General features: G+C 43.4%; 1 protein-coding gene and 1 long non-coding RNA gene across 6 annotated transcripts in view; one reads left to right on the top strand and one right to left on the bottom strand.

Annotated features, from left to right (window-relative positions):
• Nucleotides 1-1,782: 1,782 nt before the first annotated feature.
• On the bottom strand, nucleotides 1,783-10,018 carry LOC310665034. The gene is made up of 4 exons (XR_014505152.1): nucleotides 8,467-10,018; nucleotides 7,510-8,160; nucleotides 5,086-7,145; nucleotides 1,783-4,837 (listed from the first exon to the last, which is right to left on the bottom strand). It is a non-coding gene; the product is annotated as an uncharacterized lncRNA (long non-coding RNA).
• Nucleotides 1,969-22,639, top strand: part of CFLAR (CASP8 and FADD like apoptosis regulator) — a 39,555-nt gene continuing 18,884 nt past the window's right edge. Inside the window, exons 1-9 of one of the 5 annotated variants that reach the window (XM_083410635.1) lie at nucleotides 2,481-2,591; nucleotides 6,954-7,077; nucleotides 10,050-10,476; nucleotides 11,760-11,865; nucleotides 16,477-16,612; nucleotides 18,119-18,201; nucleotides 18,825-18,870; nucleotides 20,258-20,307; nucleotides 22,073-22,148. In XM_083410635.1, coding sequence (XP_083266761.1) covers nucleotides 10,121-10,476; nucleotides 11,760-11,865; nucleotides 16,477-16,612; nucleotides 18,119-18,201; nucleotides 18,825-18,870; nucleotides 20,258-20,307; nucleotides 22,073-22,148 — 853 coding nt within the window. In that variant the 5' untranslated portion in view covers nucleotides 2,481-2,591; nucleotides 6,954-7,077; nucleotides 10,050-10,120. Of the gene's footprint in view, nucleotides 2,592-6,953; nucleotides 7,078-10,028; nucleotides 10,477-11,759; nucleotides 11,866-16,476; nucleotides 16,613-18,118; nucleotides 18,202-18,824; nucleotides 18,871-20,257; nucleotides 20,308-22,072; nucleotides 22,149-22,639 lie in introns of those variants that run through there. The other 4 variants (XM_083410636.1, XM_083410633.1, XM_083410632.1 and 1 more) reach the window with 4 other exon arrangements.

Here is a 22,639-nt window from a genome sequence, read left to right as displayed (position 1 = left end):
GGAATGGAAACCAACATTACCTTTCTAAAGTAGTAGAAGAAGAAGAAGAAGAGTTTGGATTTGATATCCTGCCTTTCACTCCCTTTAAGGAGTCTCAAAGCGGCTAACATTCTCCTTTCCCTTCCTCCCCCACAACAAACGCTCTATGAGGTGAGTGGGGCTGAGAGACTTCAAAGAAGTGTGACTGGCCCAAGGTCACCCAGCAGCTGCATGTGGAGGAGCGGAGACATGAAGCCGGTTCCCCAGATTACGAGACTACCGCTCTTAACCACTACACCACACTGGCTTAGTTGTGCTGGGATAGTTGTTCTCGAACAAGGCTCATCTGTCATCTCAGCCATGGATGGTCTCAGTGGCAAAGTCACTCATTGAGTCTCAGTGTCCTATCTGTAAAATGACAACAATAAATAATAATAATAATAATAATAATAATAATAATATAAAACATTCTGCATTTTGCTAAACATGTATTTTTAAAGTTTAAGAAACGAGGGAAGGTCAGTAGAATAACCTGCGGCGATTAGTCCTGCAATTCTGTGGAGGCCAATCCTATAACATATTTAAAGGTAAAGGTAAAGGGACCCCTGACCATTAGGTCCAGTCGTGACCGACTCTGGGGTTGCGGTGCTCATCTCGCTTTATTGGCCGAGGGAGCCGACATACAGCTTCCGGGTCATGTGGCCAGCAGGACCAAGCCGCTTCTGGCGAACCAGAGCAGCGCACGGAAACGCCGTTTACCTTCCCGCCGGAGCAGTACCTATTTATCTACTTGCACTTTGACGTGCTTTCGAACTGCTAGGAGCAGAGACTGAGCAACGGGAGCTCACCCCGTCATGGGGATTTGAACCGCCGGCCTTCTGATCGGCAAATCCTAGGCTCTGTGGTTTAACCTACCGAGCCACCCGCGTTCTACATATTTACTCAAAAACAAATGTGTTGACTTCAGTAAGCCTTGTGCATGGCTGGAGCCTTAATGTGGAAGGGAGCTTGCCAAGCAACCCCAAACTGTTGTAAGGTTTCCTAATGGGGTCGTCTCACCCCACCTATCCCTGAGGCTGCAATCCTACCTCCACATATCTGGGAGTAAGCCCCACTGCACTCTGTGGGACTTAACCTCTGAGCAGACATGCAGTCTTTGCTATGAATCAGGGTTTCCTGTACTTACATTACAATCCTTTTGTTTACTGAGAAGTCAGCCCCTTCTATGCTCAGTGACAATTCTCAAGTATTATTGTTTGGTACCTTGGGCTCCTTTGGGAGGGATAGATATAAAAACAGTGTGTCTACAACTGCAGCCTAATAATAATAATAATTAATAACAACCAGCCCATCTGGCTGGGTTTCCCCATGTAAAGTGCTTCGAGTCCATTCATGTTTTTGGGTTGCATCCTCTCCTCCTCTTTCGCTTTAATTTGACTTCCGTTGTGGTTTGTGGGAGGAAAAAGCTCTTGCAAAGTAACGAATTTCAGGCGGCGAGGCGGAATCTATCTAAAACTGGCAAATAAAATTCTAATACCTCCCAAAGGAAGTTATATATATACATATACACACACACATACACACACACACACACACATATATACACACATATATACATACATAGTTGTTGTTGTTCAGTCGTGTCCGACTCGTGACCCTACACATACATATATACACACACACACATACATATATATTCTCACACATACATAAACATTGCATCATAAACCTCACTGTCCCAAGCATAACCCTTCCCCAACCACAAACTGTTAAGTTGTGGGTGAACATATCAGACGATACAGCGATTCTTCAAACAGCCCTTGTTTATTCACAGGCCAGAACAGAACTGAACTGAAGGGTTCAGCCAGCCTTCTTATATAGAGCTCCACTAGAACGCAACAGTAACCATTTTCAGTAACTATCCAATCACTGAACATCATTTTCAATCCCTTATTTGCATATGTGGACCTGAGTGAAAACTATCTGCAGTATCCCCCTGCTGGCCCAGGGTGAGAACTTTAGTACATAACACAAACCTTCTCACAGCCCACTAAGGGAAGATAGCAACACAGTCCATAATTAAACGCAAAATCGGAACTGCCCATTTGTTCTGAATCTAATTAAAACCTTAATTCAACAAAATGGCTGAACTTGAGCCAAGGATACCAGCTTTGAAAAGTCAGTTATTTATACTTTCTGCACCCCTCTAGGGAATCCGACTGCCCGCCCCCAACCACTGCTTTTGAATGACTCTTCCATTCAGTATTGGCGCAGGAAAGGGGAAATCTCCAATTTCGTTGTAGAGGAAGCTCTGGAGTGCTTGTTTCCCTTTTTTAGAAACTTTTTTGCTAAGCATTTTGGTTCGATCCGGTTGCGCACCGTCGGGGCTTCCTTGCGCGTGGGAAGGAAGCTGACTCGCTCTTCTGGTTTGCGCAGGAACTGCGAGCCGCTCAGCGCCACTCCCCAAAAAGGGAGCCTCGCCAACAAGGCTGTTGTTCGTCAGAACGGGTAATGGCGGACGCCGAAGTTTGGAGACTGCCATCTTGAGAAGGGAAATCCACCGGGGAGCGCGGATCGAGAGGTCTGGTTGCGCGAGTAGGGCTTGCTCAGAGGTAAGGAGCGGTGTCGCCGGCATGGCGCGCTTCGTAAGGCGATAAGGAAAAGGATCCGCAAGCTAAAACCGGGCTGCTTCTGAAAGCGCGCCTTGGAACAACAACTCCCAAGTCGTGTGAATGGGGTGGGAGGAGGAGGAGGAGGAGGGATCGGCGCCCGTTTCTCGCGAGCCCGTGCAGGTTTACTCGGAAGTAAGCCCCGCCGAATAGCGCGCTCGCAAGTTTACGCGGCGCGTCTGTCCTCTTTGGAGAGATACCAGCTCAGACTGCTCTCGACCCCATTAAACGTTGGGGATACTTCTGAAGAAAGATTTTTATTTTTATTTTAAGGAAGTCGGCTTGTAAGGAAAGGCTACTTAGAGGGGTAACGTCAGAGCTGCGACATAAACCGCTTTTTATATAAAAAAGAACTGCATCGGGTGATAACGAGATAAGCGCGCTTTGTGCGCCAAGGACGCTGTTTCGCTTTTGTTCCTGGCCAAAGTACATACGCATTAGAAGGGCGTTACGCGTTGCCCTATTTCCGCCAGCATTATTCTTATTTTAAGGGTTATTCTTTCATGAAAAGGGAACATCCGAGGCTGTGACGAGAATGGCTTAACCTTTCTATCTTTGCCTGCTTTCCCCAAGAGAAGAAAGTCATAGGAGACGTTTTTTAAAAACTTCTTACATGAGCTCAGTGAGAGCCCCAGCCCGTTGATATCTCCCCCCCCCCAATAATATTTATTAAGTTTCATACAAATACAACACATACTATAAAACCAATGAAACAAAAATAAAAGAAAAATAAATAAAACAAATATAGCAAATAATAACCAAAAATATAACCACAAACACATAGACAATAAAAGTTAAACTTCCAACTTCATAAACATATTGCTTGACTTCCTCTAATCTCTTCCATCTGAATTTCCTTGTACTACTACTACTACTACTACTAATATATTATTTATACCCCGCCCATCTGGCTGGGTTTCCCCAGCCACTCTTGTAACTCAATGTAGCAGTTTTCCAATATCATTATTCAAAAAACAATATTCTGATTATAATCAAATTTCTTAACTTTTCTTAACATTCCTATCCTGTCGATATCTTTACCCCAGTGGTTTTGTTGGAAGGTAACAGATCCTTTTGTAAGCGAGCACATGATTTCAGAGTGAACAGTTGTTCTGGTCACTTTAATGGGTTTTCGGAAAACTCCCAAGTAAATATGCCAAGAGCCACTTTCAGCACAACAATAGCGATGCAATGGCGGGAATGCATAGCAAAGAGACATAACAGCTTTCAACTCTTATTCCAGATTCATTAACTTGAAGTGGTTTTTAAAAAGGCACAAAAATCCAGTTATTTACAATTAAGCCTGTTTCTGATAGCATCCTTTACTGTATTAGCTTAGATTGCAGAAATGAATGATTGGAACAAGTGGGTAGGAAAAAAATCCCCCACCTGCATAACATTTAAATGATTGAGGTATGGAGGTTTATTTTCCATCAGACATGTGTCTATTGGGAGTTTTCTGTTTGAATCATAATTATATTCAAAAGCAAGCGTTTTCCCCCTCAAGAGAAATTCTCAATCACATGCTGGAAAGGGCATGTGATTACATACGTCATTTTGAAGTATTAGTTATTTCCCCTTTAGCCCGGAGTTCTTGTGAGTTTCCCAGAGGAAAGCCCCACCTCCTAATTAGCAACAAAGGGGTTATATGTACATCATATGTTGTTTTTAAGGTGCATTTGCTTTAAATCAGGCATGTCCAAAGTCGGTATCAGGGACCTGATCCGGCCCACCGGTCGGTTTAATCTGGCCCCTGTGGCAGTCTATTTCTTGGGGTAAAATCCTAAAAAAACCGTAACAACTTTAATCCTAAAAGAAGCTCAACAATTCCAACCCTAAAAAAAGGTGGGTTGGCCCCCATGGCCCTTCACTTCATCAAAACTGGCCCTCTTTGAAAAAAGTTTGGACACCACTGCTTTAAATATATTTTTTGTACATGACTGAGGGGGGGAAATGCAACTCAGTCAGGAATTGGGTGATTTGCAGTAGATCACCAACAAGGATGTCTGACTCCCAGTTGTCTAGAAACAACAAAACTGTCAAAGGTGTGACTTTGTTCCAATATTGACCACCAATTTCTGACCTGAGCATGTGGTTCCTGAATTTCTAACATACATCCACTCACTGAACCACTATTTTACACAAAGTACATCTCGCAAGCCTGAAATCTGCCCATCCCCGAACTGTTTCTCCAGGCAACTTGAAGAGTTTGGATTTGATATCCCGCCTTTCACTCCCTTTAAGGAGTCTCAAAGCGGCTAACAATCTCCTTTCCCTTCCTCCCCCACAACAAACACTCTGTGAGGTGAGTGGGGCTGAGGGACTTCAGAGAAGTGTGACTGGCCCAAGGTCACCCAGCAGCTGCATGTGGAGGAGCGGAGACGCGAACCCGGTTCCCCAGATTACGTGACTACCGCTCTTAACCACTACACCACACTGGCTCACAACTTGGGTGTAGCCAGACCTCCTCACTGGTCAAAAGATGGATTGGAGCATCTCTGGAAATTAAATACCCATTTGTTTCTATACAAAATCCAGGAAATGGAAGAGTCAACCCATTCCTTTTCCAGGATCATATCCTTCTTTGGCGATCACCCGTAGTCGAGTAGGATTGTCCTCCATGAATACAGTCTTAACAGTGAGTCCGTAAGTGACTGTGGAGGCCAATTCTGGATCCACACGTCCTTCCACAGTGGGGACATAGGTTTCCGGGCGGGAGTTGATCACGTTGAGGGTTTGCCAAGCGTGCCTTCCTCTTAGCACATTTCTCCCTTTCGTCCAGAGTTTGAGCATCTTCAAAGCCCATGACACCTTTGGTAAAGACAGTTCTCCAGTTGGAGCACTCACAGGCCAGTGTTTCCCAGTTGTCTGTGTTTATACTACATTGTTAAAGATTTGCCTTGAGAAAGTCTTTAAACCGCTTTTGTTGACCACCATCATTATGCTTTCCATTTTAAAATTTGGAATAGAGTAGTTGCTTTGGAAGACGATAATCAGGCATCTGAACAACATGACCAAGATCATATTGTTGTTGTTGTTTAGTTGTTTAGTCGTGTCTGACTCTTCGTGACCCCATGGACCAGAGTACGCCAGGCACTCCTGTCTTCCACTGGCTCCTGCAGTTTGGTCAAACTCATGCTGGTAGCTTCGAGAACACTGTCCAACCATCTCCTCCTCTGTTGTCCCCTTCTCCTTGTGCCTTCCATCTTTCCCAACATCAGGGTCTTTTCCAGGGAGTCTTCTCTTCTCATGAGGTGCCCAAATTATTGGAGCCTCAGCTTCATGATCTGTCCTTCCAGTAAGCAGGATCATATTACTTTAAATTAAAGTAGGAGGAGGTAGAGGAGAGAGAAACCAGGAAGTTTCAGTAGGACATTATGGCTACTATTCTGGAATTATTATTACTCATTAATTGTTTATGCTTTTATTCCGAGATTGACCCTGCTATGCACGACACAGCAAGCCAAACTATGGTTTTCCAAGCCTGCATGAACATGTCGGCTCCCAGAGAGGAGCTTTCTGGGACTTTATTCCTTCGCAGTCCTTTTTACTTCCTCCCTGAGATAATTTCGTAGCCAGTGAGGGAGGCGCTTAACCATGAATCCCACTTCACACAGCACACTAAGCCAAACTTTGTGTTAGCTCCACGCACCACAGCAGTCTCATCATGCCATAGATTGGTTTATCCTGTCAGGTGAACTAGTCCCATGACTGTTTAATGTTTTAAACTTCCTCTTATCTTTTGAAGTCTAGACTCAGCGAGGAACCCGGAGCTACACAATTGTGGAAGAATTGGTTATGGATGTTTAAAAAACAAATTGTCACGCAGCAGGAATACTATAATTGTCACCAAATAAGACAAGAATTTCCCCAACTTGGCGTCTGTGGGCGCTATGCCCTTGTGAATTTTTTATTTTATTTTTTAAAAATGGGGATTTGGAAATTTAAGCATTGTTGTTTTTTAAATGGCAGGCTCTTCCTTCATGGATAGAGGGGCTTTTCTGAATGGTAGGGGTGGTCAAGTATGCTGGGTGTGTTTGTGTGAGAAAAGGAGAAATATATATGTGCTCTTCAGTGCTTCAAATTAACTCTGCCCCTTGACTTCCTTATTTGTTTTGCAAGAAAATACATCAAGGGGGCTGACTGATTTTTAAAAGTATGCATGTGATGTGTGGAATGTCGTTGACATGACTTCCTTCTTCGCTGAGTGTGAAGAGTGGTATTTCCTGCGGGATTTCAAGGATGAATAATGTTTCTGATCAGATAATGGAGAGCCCACTTCCTCTGTCATTCTTGGTCCCCCAGGAGCTAATTTCAGGACTGAAAACATTATCTGGACAGCCGATACAGAAGGCTTTATTTTCTCAGGACTTTTGCCCATGAGCAGAAGGATCCAGCCGGCTTATGAACAGGCAGTTTTAATTTCTAGGTAGGTTTGATTGGTCATGTCTTTGCTGAAATTTCCAAGAAGTTAATATTCTTTTGGTCATTTGTATCCTAATATTGGTGGGACACGGGTGGCGCTGTGGGTTAAACCACAGAGCCTAGGACTTGCCAATCAGAAGGTCGGCGGTTCGAATCCCCGTGATGGGGTGAGCTCCTGTTGCTCGGTCCCTGCTCCTGCCAACCTAGTAGTTTGAAAGCACATCAAAGTGCAAGTAGATAAATAGCTACCACTCTGGCGCGAAGGTAAATGGTGTTTCCGTGTGCTGCTCTGGTTCGCCAGAAGCGGCTTAGTCATGCTGGCCATATGACCCGGAAGCTGTACACCGGCTCCCTCGGCCAATATGGCGAGATGAGCGCTGCAACCCCAGAGTCGGTCACGACTGGACCTAATGGTCAGGGGTCCCTTTACCTTTACCTTATCCTAATATTGGGCTTAATCTGGTCTTTGGATCTTCATAGGTCATTGGGAAAGAGGCTGGGTGTCTCTCTGGCTGTATATGTATTACAAGCTTAAAATGCAGTTAGGTCCTTCTTTTCCTCAATTCGCATCAATGCTGGTTTTGGAGGAAATGCCGTATTTCGTAATAAATGGCAAGATAGATATGGACTGCTGATTTTATGCTGTCTACCAGTAGTGAGAGCGCACATTTAATGGAAGAGCCAATGGTTTTCTGATCAAAACCTCTGTAGCCTGCATAAATCCTATTCAATACTTTATTCAGAAATGTATTCAGTGGGCTTCCTCCCACATAAAGATGCGTAATATTGCAACCTTAGGCTCACGGTTGCTTTAGTTGAAATTTTCTGAAATTCTCTTTCAGCGTAGGTCTTCACTGTACTCTTTTTCAGCGTGGGAAGAGCATACTTTTTATTTCATTTCATTTTGATCCTGCCCTTCCTTTAAGGAATTTAAGGCAGAGTATCTCACCCCCCTTTTCCCCTCATGGAGAATGCGGATTTGAACCTGCCTAACTAGTGCAGCCCAAAAGTCTTATTTGTTGATATTATTTGGGGAAAAGAGAGTCTGTCCCTTTAAGACTCCCATCATATCCCTCTCAAACCCTTCCTATCAGTTCTCTTGTGTATCAGGCAGTCATTCCAGGTATAAGTATTTTGATCCTTGGCATTATTCTTCATTTTCTCTTTGAATTCTTTCTGCATCGAACCTAGGAAAATGTCATAAGTGCACAAGCAGGGAAATCCTCCCTTCTTTGTGATAGATTGGCAGAGAATGGGTTTAAGCCAGGCATAGGCAAACTCCAGCCCTCCAGCTGTTTTGAGACTACAGTTCCCATCATCCCTGACCACTGGTCCTGTTAGCTAGGGGTGATGGGAATTGTAGTTCCAAAACATCTGGAGGGCCAGAGTTTGCCTATGCCTGGTTTAAGCTATAGTAGCTGCCACTGAATTCAACATGTCCTATTGTACTACTGTATTTGCCTCCACCCTCCATAATTTTTATATGCTTTCAGTTGGAAGGCACTGCAATTATTATTATTATTATTATTATTATTATTATTATTATTATTATTATTATCATTATTACCCCACCCATCTGGCTGGGTTTCTCCAGCCACACTGGGCGACTCCCAATAGAATATAAAAACACGATAAATACGTCAAACATTAAAAACTTCCCTAAACAGGGCTGCCTTCAGATGTCTTCTAAAAGTCAGATAGTTGTTTATTTCCTTGACATTAGCTGGGAGGGTCTTCCACAGGGCGGGTGCCACTACCGAGAAGGCCGTCTGCCTGGTTCCCTGTAATCTCACTTCTTGCAGGGAGGGAACTGCCAGAAGGCCCTTGGCACTGGATCTCAGTGCCTGGGCTGGACGATGCAATTAGGGTTATTTGGAGTTCCTAGTGATAGCATGAAAAGCTTTAAAAATAATATTTCCATATTGCTGATGGTTTAGTGTTCACTGGCACAAGTAAAAGCTGAATGAAAACTATTTTTCCCTCCAGAAGACATGGCAAAATGTAAATAGCAATCTTATGCGTACTTACTCCAAAGTAAGTCTCATCATGTTTAATGGGGTTTACTCTCCAGCAAGTTCTTTTTATTACAATCCTTTACCCACTTTATCCCTTACCTGGGAATAATAATAATAATAATAATAATAATAATTTATTATTTATACCCCGCCCATCTGGCTGGGTTTCCCCAGCAACTCTGGGCGGCTTCCAACAAAGTACAGTGGTACCTTGGGTTACATACGCTTCAGGTTACATACGCTTTAGGTTACACACTCCGCTAACCCAGAAATAGTACCTCGGGTTAAGAACTTTGCTTCAGGATGAGAACAGAAATCGTGCAGTGACGGTGCAGCAGCAGCAGGAGGCCCCATTAGCTAAAGTGGAGCCTCAGGTTAAAAACAGTTTCAGGTTAAGAACAGACCTCCAGAACGAATTAAGTTCTTAACCCAAGGCACCACTGTATTAAAATACAGTGGTCTGTTAAACCTTAAAAGCTTCCCTAAACAGGGTTGCCTCCAGGGATCTGTATAGGATTGCTTTGTAAAAGACTGAGCAGCCATCGCCTCACTAACCAGCCTTAAGGAAGCTACTTTCTCTCATCCTTAGCCCTCCCCACCCCTTAGAATAATAAAAAAAAAAGACTTCAACTGTGTGGGAGTAGTTTATCGGAATATGACTTCTCTGTTTCAGCCTGTATTTTCTGACTAGTTTGCTTCCTCTTGGGCATTCCAACCCGTGCGATTGATAAAATTTTTGGTGTGAACTGGGCATTCCATTTTTACATTCAGCCTGAGTCTTGTGCAATCAAGAAAAAAGCAGGTTTTTACAGAACTTCAGCAGTTCAAGGGCCAAGCTTGACCCGAGGATTGCAGCGGATGAGACAACAAACTTAAGTGCGTCTTGGGTACAGTTCTGTACATTGTGTATCTCTTGGTATTATTTCTTCTCTTCTTACAGCTTTTATTTTTCACATTAAAGACCCGAAAGCACAGCCCGGCTGCTGGAGACCAAGCGGGAAGGAGGCTATTGTGTTCAGAAGAAAAAGGCTCATGACTTGGCTTTCCTGTTTAGGAAACACACACGACTTTTTAAAGGGACAGGGGCTTGTGATGACAGTTCCCCAAGTGCCCACTGTCCTTCTTCACCGAATTGAACAGGAACTGGACGCGGAGGAAAGGGAAACTATGCAGTATTTGTGCCGAGATCTTGTTCCTGACGTACCTGCGGCAGAGACCCGGAAACTCTTCGTGGCTTTGAACGAGAGGGAGATACTGACGCTCAGCACTTTGTCTGAACTCCTGTACAGACTGAAGAGATTTGACTTGCTGAGGAAAGTCCTGGGGAGTGGGAAAGCAGCCGTGGAAGCCAATTTGTCTCAGTTTCCCCCGTTGATTCCAAAGTACAGGTGAGTTCAGTGCATCGATTTCCTCCGCGGCTAGTGATTTAAGGTAACCACATTCACTTGCTTGTTTCATATTTTTATTTATTTATTTATAATATTTTTTATTAATTTTAACATATGAATTATAATACATACCACAAAACTTCACCACTTATACAATCTTTTTATGGACTCCCATCAGCACCTCTGATGATTCCCCGTTTTAACCACTTCTTATTCATTTCTTAAATTCATATTGCCTTTAACAATTCATCCTCCCCTTTATCCATTTTTGCAATAGTTCCAATAATTCACCTCACAAAACTTATTGCAAACTTACAAACGTAGTTTGATCATCACTATTACTTTTCAAATAGTCTGTAAATTTACACCAGTCTTCTGTGAATTTCTGGTCCCGCAGATTTTGAATCCTTCCTGTTAGTTTGTCTAATTCTGCATAGTCCATTAATTTCATCCTCCATTCTTCTTTCGTCGGTAATTCTTCTTGCTTCCATTTTTGTGCTAATAATATTCTTGCTGCCGTCATTGCACATAAAAACAGCTTACATCTTTTCTATTTATATCACTTCTTACCATGCCCAGTAAAAATGCTTCTGGTTTCTTTATGAATGTATATTTCAACATTTTTTCCATCTCATTATATATCATTTCCCAGAAGCTTTTCACTTTCTTACATTCCCACCACATGTGATAAAATGTTCCTTCTTTTTCTTTACATTTCCAACATTTGTTGCTAACTTGGTATATTTTAGCTAATTTAACAGGTGTAATATACCATCTATACATCATTTTTTAGGGACGCGGGTGGCGCTGTGGGTAAAAGCCTCAGCGCCTAGGGCTTGCCGATCGAAAGGTCGGCAGTTCGAATCCCCGCGGCGGGGTGTGCTCCCGTTGTTTGGTCCCAGCGCTTGCCAACCTAGCAGTTCGAAAGCACCCTTAAGTGCAAGTAGATAAATAGGGACCGCTTACCAGCGGGAAGGTAAACGGCGTTTCCGTGTGCGGCTCTGGCTCGCCAGAGCAGCGATGTCACGCTGGCCATTGGACTCTCAAGAGTCTCCTCCAGCACCATAATTCAAAAGCATCAATTATTCGATTATCAGCCTTCTTTATGGTATTTATGAGCATAAATACTGTAGTGTAAAAAAGCAGGGTTTGTTTGTGTGTGCTTAAAAAATCGGTTCAGGAAGGAATTGTGTGTGGTATGGGAAGTACTGACTGACCCAATCATCAAGAGAAATGGGATTATGAATTAATTTCAAATGGAAACTCTCTGTGTTTGTGCGCAGGGTGCTAATGGCAGAAATCAGCAAGGAACTGGATGAAGAAGATCTGCGTTCCTTTATGTTCCTCATGATGAACGATACATCCTATGGGAAGACAGCAAAAGAGAAGGTTTGTTACCTCTTTCTGAAATCCTGGAGCTTCACAAAACTGTGAAGCTGTTAAGCTTAAAGGCCTCCTTTGTGTGAAAAGTTGCATGCTTCCTTTTAATGGAAAGAGAACAGATACTCAGAAGGAAATTTGAGGGGGGGAAACCTTGAGTGGTGTTTCCCAAACTTGAGTCTCCATCTGTTTTTGGACTACAGTTACCATCACCCCTGACCACTGGTCCTGCTAGCTAGGGATGATGGGAGTTGTAGTCCACAAACAGCTGGAGACCCAGGTTTGGGAAACCCTAAACCAGAGGATAGCTCAGTGTGGCCCTCCAGGCCTCTTCCTGGCCCTTGGCCCTGTCATCAGTCCTGCTGCACATTGCCCTCAAGTGGTTTTGCCGGTGTGCAGTGCTGGGTTGCAACTGGGATAATGCCTCTTGCTTGGCTGATGAAGAGACGTGGCTGTGTCAAAAACCTTCTGACTTTTGCACAGCTGGAATGTAGTAGTAATAATAATAATAATAATAATAATAATAATAATATAGTAATAATTACTATTTATACCCCGCCCTCCCCAGCCAAGGCCGGGCTCAAGGCGGCTAACAAGTGATAATAAAAACAAGTTGAATGAATACAACTTAAAAACAAGATTAAAATACAACATTAAAATATTGAAACATTAAAATATTAAAATGCAGCCTCATCACAGGAGGAGAAAGGAAAAAGAAAAGAGGGGGAGGGAATCAAATTGGCTCCAAGCCAAAGGCCAGACGGAACAACTCTGTCTTACAGGCCCTGCGGAAAGAAATCAGATCCTGCAGGGCCCTGGTCTCATGAGACAGAGCATTCCACCAGGCCGGAGCCAATGTTGAAAAGGCCCTGGCTCTTGTTGAAGCTAATCTAACTTTCTTAGGGCCCGGACCACTAGGGTGTTGCTATATATGGACCTTGAGGCTCTTTGTGGGGCATACCGGGAGAGGCGGTCCCGTAGGTACGAGGGTCCTAGGCCGTGAGTTCTTTGCCAACGTAAAAGTTCCAATTAAACTTTTTATTGCACTAGCCATAGGCCATGGCATCATTCAGAAGGAGAACAAAAAGAAAAAAACGGGGACGAAACAACAACAATAACCATAAAAATCATCGGGCAATAAATACAATAAATAAATACAATAAAACCTCCGTCACGGCTACTAAAATTATTTGTTGCAATAAATAGAATAGAATAGCAGAAGATTCTCAGGTAAGATGTGCCAGATTAAATATCCGAATCCCCTTGGCAGTTGACCGCTATTTTGTCTAGTTCCTTCCTCCTGATCTTCTTAGCTGCCAAGCGCGTAGAGTGCTACTTTATAAGTAACAAAGTCATCGGTGTTTCACCCTTTCCACCCTATTCAAATGTGTTCCATTCGTAAACAGGGGTTTTATAAATTGGTCTCTTGGGTCTATATATAACAGGCACTGCAATAAATAATGGCACAGGTCCTCGACGCAGGGTTGTCAACACAGAGTCTCTCTCCGTAATGTACTTTGCCGTACTGTCCGTCCAACACTGCCGAGGACATCAATTGGAATCGTAGTTCTGTAAAAGTGGTTCTTAGTTCTGTAAAAGCGGCAACTGGGAGCTTTGTCAGATATCTGACTTGGGCATGCTCTGTTTTGATAAGTAGAAACCGTGGTGAGCTCTTGCCAACGTAAGAGTTGCAGCTGTTGCTCTGCCTAGTCCCATCCACCATTGGCAATGTGGCCCTCAAGCTGAATAAGGTTTTCTACTTTGGTGATCAGGGCAGAATGAATAAACGCAGTGGAACGGAAAAATCAGGATAGAAAGCAAAGGGGCTGGTATTATAATGCCCTTTCAAATGTGTGGGTGGAAGAATCATCATCAGTCTTTATTACGGTCCAGAGACCCAACAAATTGTTACAAAGCAATGCACAATTCATACAGCCTACCTCCAGATTAAACAAGCATTTTGTTCGGAATATAGGGATCATTGGTTCTTGCAACCACCAAGAAAAACTTTGCCACTGCTAATGTTCTAGCATTTGTCCGGTCTTCCAATAGGAACCTGACATAGTGAGCCTCTGATTTTCCTAGGAAAGGTACCAACAAGGCTAGTATCAGTTCAGCCTTGGCTTGCTCATATTTTGCACAGTGCAACAAAATATGATTTATGGAATCGATGTCTTGAGCACACGAGCAAAGTCTGTCCTGGTAGGGAACTCCTCTCAACCTGCCATCCAACACTGCAAAAGGAAAGATGTTTAGTCTGGCTTTGGTGAATAGCCTTCGGTAGTTTGGTACTGTCAGGTTTTTAATGTAAGATGTTAACTTAAAAACATGCCCATATTGTACTCCTACTGCCAGCGGACTACAGACTGCGTGTGCATTATCCCATAATCTTTGCTTTAACGTCTTTAGGGTGCCTTCATAACCTAGGTAATACAGTTGGGGGGGGTGACAGACCAATAGAGGTGGCTTTTTTAGCCACGGTGGAAGAATCTATTCCCACAAAAGTCAAATACATTTAACTGGTTTGATCGGACATTGCTGTAAACAGCTTTTGGCTTGGCTTGTCCCAAAGGCAGCAAAGCCCATCCTGTTAAATTCAGCAGAGAGCATCGTTCTATCATTCAAACCGGGTACCAAATCCAGACAGCAAAGGGCAATGTGGAAAGGCATTGGGTTGGCTGCCTTGTCAACTCATGAGTTATTTTTTTTGCCTTCTTGGAATTTCACAAAAAATGTAAGCACCTTTTCATAGGCATTCCATGTAATAACACACTTCTGAAAAAAACAACCCTGATTTGCTTGTTTCTAAAGCTGGTCTTCAGTTGGGTGTTTTCTCTGCTACATGCTCTGAGGAATTGGAGCAGAGCAAATTCAAACTCTAAATGACTGAGTAGAGAAAAGAAAGAAGTTGTCTGTTCCTCTTTCTCTTTTCATCCACCCCCACCCAAGGGTGCTGTTAATTGTGCAGTTGTTCCTGCACTGGAATTTTGAAAGTATTGATCTGTGTCTCACAAGGGGAATATCAGTATTTACATTAGTTAGAATTATGTCCCGTATGTATATGAGACATGTCTTAGATATGAGTCAAGAGTTCTGTAGCTGACTGAGCAGGGGAGAGAAATGCAAATCATTCATCTGAGAACTTACTTTGGTTGGTTTCGCAAGAGCTTCAGGCTCCCTTGCAGCTCTCAATGTGATAGCTAACAACAGTTCTGCAATCCGTTCTCCCACCCAAAAGTTTATTCGATGCGGGCCCTTTTTGATCCAGTAGATTAAGGGAACCTTGGGCCCAGGGCTGAATGTGGCCCTCCAAGCTTCCATATCTGGTCCTTGAGACTCTTTCACATGCCACACCCCTTACTGGTCCTTCACCACAAAGTCCTTGAGCACTTTTGCTGGGCTGGAATATGTCATTTAACTCCTGTCTAAAATGTATGATTATTTGCTGGAATGGGACACTAAGGATGAGTTAATAAAAGAAGTCATGGTAAAGCGGGCGGTGGACTTTGGTCACAACATTGAATATGACAAATGGGTTAAATTACGGAACGAAGGTATGAAATTTACAGCGTGCTCCACCTTAAGAGAAAATTTAGGGAAAATGATGTACCGGTGGTATATTACCCCGGTCAAATTGGCAGAAATGTATAAATTGAGCAATAAAGCCTGTTGGAAATGTAAATTAAAAGGTGGGGATTTATACCTCATGTGGTGGGAGTGTGAAAAGATGAAAAAGTTCTGGGACTTAATATATAATGAACTGAAGAAACTTTTAAAGTATACATTCCTGAAAAAAACGGAGGCTTTTCTATTAGGGATAATAGGGGAGGAAGTAAAAAAGGAGGATCGTAAATTATTCCAATATGCTACAGTAGCAGCTAGGATACTCGTGACTCAAAAGTGGAAATCACCGGAGACTCCAACGGTAATGGAATAAAAAAACCGAAGCAAGGAAGGAAGGAAGTCTGGGCGTGAATGTACGCAGTGTAAATAAGATGACATAATATGATGACTGTAAAAGATTGTTATATTTTTGTTTGTGAAAAACTCAATAAAAAGCATTAAAAAAACAAAATCACTTATCTTGTTTGCTTGGGCGGGGGTGAATTTTTATAGAAACTAGCTTACTGTAAATACTGAACTGTGCTCGCTTACTGAACAAATGAATGTGGCCCCTGGAAAGCTGTCCAGAAAGCCAAGTAGCCTTTGAACTGAAAATGTTTCCCCACCCCTGCTGTAAATAAAAGTCTAGGGCTTTCCATATAGGTTGCAGGCTCAAACTCTGCTCAGTGGTAAACTCACAGTGTTGGCAGCTTTGCGCTCATGCCACCGTGTCTTGGACTCAGTTCCTCATCTGTAAAATGGGAAATATCAACTTTGCAGTGTTTTCAGATGGCGGAGTAATATTTTGCGCTTACTCGCAAGTAAGCCTGTGTAGCAAACGCTAGTGCCAGTGTTGGTTGTACACATCAACCAAAAAGAAAAAGAAAAAATATTTGTGGCCTCTGAAATATTAAAATAAAGCATATTGTTTCCCATTTTGTTTCTCTGGCCTCCTTGCAAGTTGGATGCATACTGCTTGGTCTGCTGTTTTATACATTTGTTCCAATTTTCTTACAGACTTTCCTGACAATTATAACTGACCTTGAGAACCTAGACCTGGTGTCTCCTAGCCGCCTAGATTTTCTGGAAGATTGCTTCTTGCACATGCGCAGGAGAGACTTGGTGAAGAGGATACAGAAGTTTAAGCAGGAAGGTAAGGCTGTGAAATAATACTAACTTTGAATAGAGTATTAAAGAGAAATTGAACATGACATTCTTGGTAGGAGCTGCAGCTCAGTGGTTGAGCTCTTGCTTTGTGTGGAAAAGCGTCTCACTTGGGTATTCCCAAGCAGGCATTCCAACAACAACAATCCCTTGCAAAGAATCCTGGGTAGTTTAGCGCACAGAGCTACACTCCATACCTGCCAAGGGCTGTTTCCCAGCCAATGGAATGACCATGACAGAGAGTTCACTCATTATTATTATTATTATTATTATTATTATTATTTATACCCCGCCCATCTGGCTTGGTTTCCCCAGCCACTCTGGGCGGCTTCCAACAAAATATTAAAAATACAATAAAACACCAGACATTAAAAACTTCCCTAAACAGGGCTGCCTTCAGATGTCTTCTAAAAGTCAGCCTTCTTTGTGGTCCAGCTCTCACTTCCATAAATCACTACTGGGAAAACCATAGCTTTAACTATACGGACCTTTGTCGACAAGGTGATGCTTTTCAAGATGCTGTCTAGGTTTGGAATGGCACTTTATTTATTCCTGTAACGCAAGGTTTTCCCTGATAGTGCCAAACCTGAGCATTTTACATTTTATGTAAAGGGTGCAAGGACCCCCAGTTCTGTAAAGGGAAGACGGGTGTTTTTCCTCCTCTCCTTCTGGGGCACAGTTTTAGAACCATGTGCTAGTATGCTGTTTGTTCACGATAGGTCATGGCCCAGGGCCATGAATGACCCAGTCTTAAAATGTGTTTACTCAGAGTTAAGTCCCAATGAGTTTTAAGTTCCACGCTTAAAAGTGTTAAGAGACAAAGGACAACTGGATTATAGGGAACCATTGCAATTAGAGTGCAGATTCAGTACTAATCATTTGATGATTATGGAGCGAAATAGAAATTACCGTATTTTTCACCCTATAGGACGCACTTTTCCCCCTCCAAAAATGAAGGGGAAATGTGTGTGCGTCCTATGGGGTGAATGCAGGCTTTCGCTGAAGCCTGGAGAGCGTGAGGGGTCGGTGCGCACCGACCCCTCTCGCTCTCCAGGCTTCGCGCAGCTCTCCGCAAGGCGTGGGAGCCCGGCGCTGGGCTCCCACGGCTTGAGGAGAGTTGCCTGTTCTGGGGGCTGGGGGGCAGATAAATCCCCCCCTTTATTTCCCCCCCAAAAAACTAGGTGCGCCTTATGTGACAGTGGTGAAAAATATAGGGTGAAAAATACAGGGTGAAAAATAAAGTAACTGCAAGGGTGAAAAATATAGGGTGAAAAATACAGTAACTGCAAGGATGTACCTACTATAGGATGTAACTACTATAGGGTGAAAAATACAGTAACTGCAAGGATGTACCACGAAGGATTTGTGCTTTGTTACAGTGAACGGTAAAAAAATTAAATCAAGCAATGGACGGGGCTGGAGTAGAAAGTTACGCTGCTAGGGAATTATGACTTTATATCATTTGTGAGAGCCTGTGTTCAATTTTCATCTCCAGAGCATTCCATGGGCACTTCGTCTGTATGTGCTAACAGACTTCAGGCATCATTTCCTGAGCTGTCTATTGCTGATCCTCCGGCGGTAAGTGTGAATGAACCCAATGCACTGAAATGGTTGTCCAGTCATGCTTTTAGGAAAAAGGATGGTGCAATACCAAGCTAACATAAGAAAGCATGGTTTAGTGACTGAATTGACCAGTTTGCTGCTTTAGGTCCTTTTAAAAATTGGATTTGGCACAACGTAGCACTTTTAACAGGGACGCAGGTGGCGCTCTGGGTTAAACCACAGAGCCTAGGACTTGCCAATCAGAAGGTCGGCAGTTTTTATATGAGTAGAATGTGCCCTTTTATTTAAAATGCATCTCTGGGTTATTTGTGGGGCCTGCCTGGTATTTTTACTTTAGTAGAATGTGTGCTTTTATTTAAAATGCATCTCTGGGTTATTTGTGGGGCATAGAAATTCGTTCATCCCCCCCAAAAATATAGACTGACCCCCCACAAGGTCTGAGGGACAGTGGACCCGCCCCCTGCTGAAAAAGTTTGCTGACCCCTAAGCTCTAAAATAGGAAGGGGAACCTGATGAACTTTACCTAGGTATTGTCATAATACTTGCCTTCTTATATTGTCTCTCCCTTTCCTAATAATTTCCATTGTGGAATTTTCAACATGAAGTGAAATGTGATTAGTTTCTGGTTTCATTCGCAGGTTGGGAACCAAGGCAGGCTGTCAAATGGAGAATGTGCCTTTCAGGGTAAGTAAGGCCTGTTAATCTTTAGTAGCCTTGTGCTGCAATCCTGTACCCACCGACTTGGAAGTGAGCCCCATTGAGCTCAGTGAGCCTTATTTCTGAGTAGACATGTATAGGGCGGAACTGTTCGGACTGTCAGTCCAGAAGTGTAGTTTTGTTAATAAAGCATCCAACATTCTTTTGAGTGCTGGGAAAGACGGATCAAAGGTTTGAACTGGGATCTTCCATACCGAAACCCAATGCTCTAACCACTGTACTTCGGTGCCTGTCTTATGCTCTGGCATCTGGATCTCTTTATGCAGGAATATGCACCAAAATCCCCCCATTTGTTTTAATATGTTTTTAACAGTCATATTTCAACAGCCACAGATCTTGAACACATTTCTGGATCCCATATGCTTACCCGAAGGCGTTCTTTGTTTAATTATCGTATTTTTCGCTCTATAAGACGCACCAGACCACAAGACGCACCTAGTTATTGGAGGAGGAAAACAAAAAAAATATATATTCTGAATCTCAGAAGCCAGAACAGCAAGAGGGATCGCTGCGCAGTGAAAGCAGCAATCCCTCTTGCTGTTCTGACTTCTGTGATAGCTGCGCAGCCTGCATTCACTCCATAAGACGCACACACATTTCCCCTTACTTTTTAGGAGGGAAAAAGTGAGTCTTATAGAGCAAAAAATATGGTAAATTGACATTAAATAGCGTTGTGAGTTTCCATGTATCGGGAAATTTTTTTATGTCTGATGTTTTACAATTTTTAATATGTGCTGTAAGCAGCCCAGAGCGGCTGGAGAAACCCAGCCAGATGGGCGGGGTAGAATAATAATAATAATAATAATAATAATAATAATAATAATTTGACCAGGTGAAAAGTTATAATGCTGGGGTTGGCCAGGTGAAATGTACCATCAGGGTTTGGCAACACAGTGTCCTCAAGGTCTTGGTAGACTCCAGCTCTCATCATCCCCCGCTGGCGTAGCCAATGTTCAGGGATGATGGGAATTGTAACTCAACCATTTCTGAAGGTCACCCACTTTCCTATCCCTGCGATAATGTCACAGCTGTTTATGTGTGTATGTGTCTTTATGTGTTGTTGTTCTTTTAAAAAAATAAACATGACTTTGTAGGAAAATACAGATCTTCCATAAATACAGTGGTACCTCTGGATGCGAACGGGATCCGTTCCAGAGCCCCGTTCGCATCCTGAAGCGAATGTAAGACCCGACTGCGCGAGTCGCGTTTCGCCGCTTCCGCGTATGTGCGTGACGTCATTTTGAGCGCGCTCCGTTACTTCCGGGTTGCCACGGAGCACAACCTGAAAATATTTAAGCTGAAGCATATTCATCCCGAGGTATGACTGTAACAACATTGAATTTTGTATTTGCAGCAGCAAAGGTTAACATATCAATACCAGAAACAGGAGGAGCTGAAGCACAGGTATCGTATAATATGTGGGCCCTTGTGTCTTTCCTAGTTACCATTCACATCCATTTCTTTCAGTGCAGAAAGTGATGTAATTTTAGAAAGTACAGTGGTACCTCGGGTTAAGTACTTAATTCGTTCCGGAGGTCCGTTCTTAACCTGAAACTGTTCTTAACCTGAAGCACCACTTCAGCTAATGGGGCCTCCCGCTGCTGCCACGCACAATTTCTGTTCTCATCCTGAAGCAAAGTTCTTAACCTGAGGTAATATTCTGAGTTAGCGGAGTCAGTAACCTGAAGCGTATGTAACCCGAGGTACCACTGTAATGAGTTAATTAAGTAATGGATCGGGCTGTTCTTTCTCCTGTGCCTTTCTTAGAGCTGTCGAACGCATTGCACTTGGAAGGCAAAGCGAGGGGTGACAAGTTCCCCCCTCTTTAAATTCTTCTGCTTTGCCTGCCACTATATTTTCAAGGCTGTGAGATTTTCATGGCCCTGGGCCAAACACACGCAAAAATCACAACACGATCTGCCCTTTAGAATGCTACAGATAAAGGAAATTGTGCGTGAGGACTCAAGTACTTGAGCTTTAAACAAAAGCTGAGGGCTAATTGACTCTTGGGATGCGGGTGGCGCTGTGGGTTAAACCACAGAGCCCAGGACTTGCTGATCAGAAGGTCGGCGGTTCGAATCCCTGCGACAGGGTGAGCTCCCGTTGCTCGGTCCCTGCTCCTGCCAACCTAGCAGTTCAAAAGCACGTCAAAGTGCAAGTAGATAAATAGGTACCGCTCCGGCGGGAAGGTAAATGGCGTGTCTGTGCGCTGCTCTGGTTTGCCAGAAGCGGCTTAGTCATGCTGGCCACATGACCCGCAAGCTGTACGCCGGCTCCCTCGGCCAATAAAGTGAGATGAGCGCCGCAACCCCAGAGCCGGCCACGACTGGACCTAATGGTCAGGGGTCCCTTTACCTAATTGACTCTTACCATCTTGTCACCAGCATTTGCTCAGCTTGAGACTGGGGGGAGCTGCTTCCAGTTAGAGGAGTCCTGGGAACCAGGTCCAACCAACTTGGACTAAAATACTAACCATGTCTGCCCATTGAGTTCAGTGGGAGTTACTCCCAGGTTAGTAGGGTTAGGATTGCATCTGTAGTCTAGATCCAAACCCATAGACCTCTCCCAGACCTACAGAAGGTGAGAGCCAATGTCTCTTAAAAAAAACTATCACTGCCAACATCTGTGTTATCTAAGGTCTACTTTCACTCAGTTCAGGGCCCCACTCGGCTAGGAATATCTTGCAGGTGTGATCCTCACAATACTAGTGTGTTAGAGGTAGATATTTTGTACTAATCCATACAACATTCTGCTTTATTAGATGTGCCCCGACATTATTGCTATCCTGCTGGGAAAGGGTACTCTTGCACGATGCTACAACAAAATAGTGTGTCAGGCGGGGAGGGCGTTGGATAAACTGGTACATTTGTAGTAAATAAAAAAAGAAGTCGTGGGATTTTAGCAGGAAGTTACGGGGCAGGCACCAAAGGATGATGTCTGCCCTGAGATTTTTGCAGGCACAAACTGTACAGGAAGTGGGACTATTCATAACCGATTCCGATACCCTAATGAGCACTAATCATCATGAATGCACAATAAGAAGGGCATCTGGAGTTATCCGTAGAACTACACTAGGCTCGGCAAAAAAATACCTTGGAAAAGGGAATGAGGAGAAGGTCCATGTGTTGGAGATAGGATCTAAATAATTATGTTTTGTCATTCAATGCAGGTCCTTAACAAATACAGAATGCGAAGCAAGCCCTTGGGAGTATGCTTGATTATAGACTGCATTGGCAACGATGCAAGTAAGTGCTAGGAAAAATTGAATTTCTTCTTTAACTGCTGGAGTCTGCAACTCACGTAATCTTTTAATAGCTCAGGTTTGATGAGATGGGCTCAGGCTCCCAGTTTTTCTTTGCTTGTAAAACAACGGTGACTGAAAGCTCAAGTTGATAATTAGCTACTTGGCATCGGTATAGGGCCCTGAAGTGGTCGAAGTTCTCTACAAACCGTATCTTGTAGGTCTGTCACAAAAAAAGTCTTCTAGGAAGGGGAGGGGAGGCGGTCCCTAGATTAACAGATCACACAAAGTTTTAATTTTCCCTAGATTATGTGATAGGTTTAAGTAATAATAATAATAATAATAATTTATACCCCGCCCATCTGGCTGGGCTTCCCCAGCCATTCTGGGTGGCTTCCAACCAAATATTAAAATACAGTAATACATCAAACCTCAAAAGCTTCCCTAAACAGGGCTGCCTTCAGATGTCTTCTAAAAGTTTGGTAGTTGTTGTTC

This window comes from Podarcis tiliguerta (genome assembly GCF_965153285.1).
Source record: "Podarcis tiliguerta genome assembly, chromosome: 1".
Lineage (NCBI taxonomy): Eukaryota > Metazoa > Chordata > Lepidosauria > Squamata > Lacertidae > Podarcis > Podarcis tiliguerta.
This window is presented reverse-complemented; position numbering and strand designations above follow the sequence as displayed.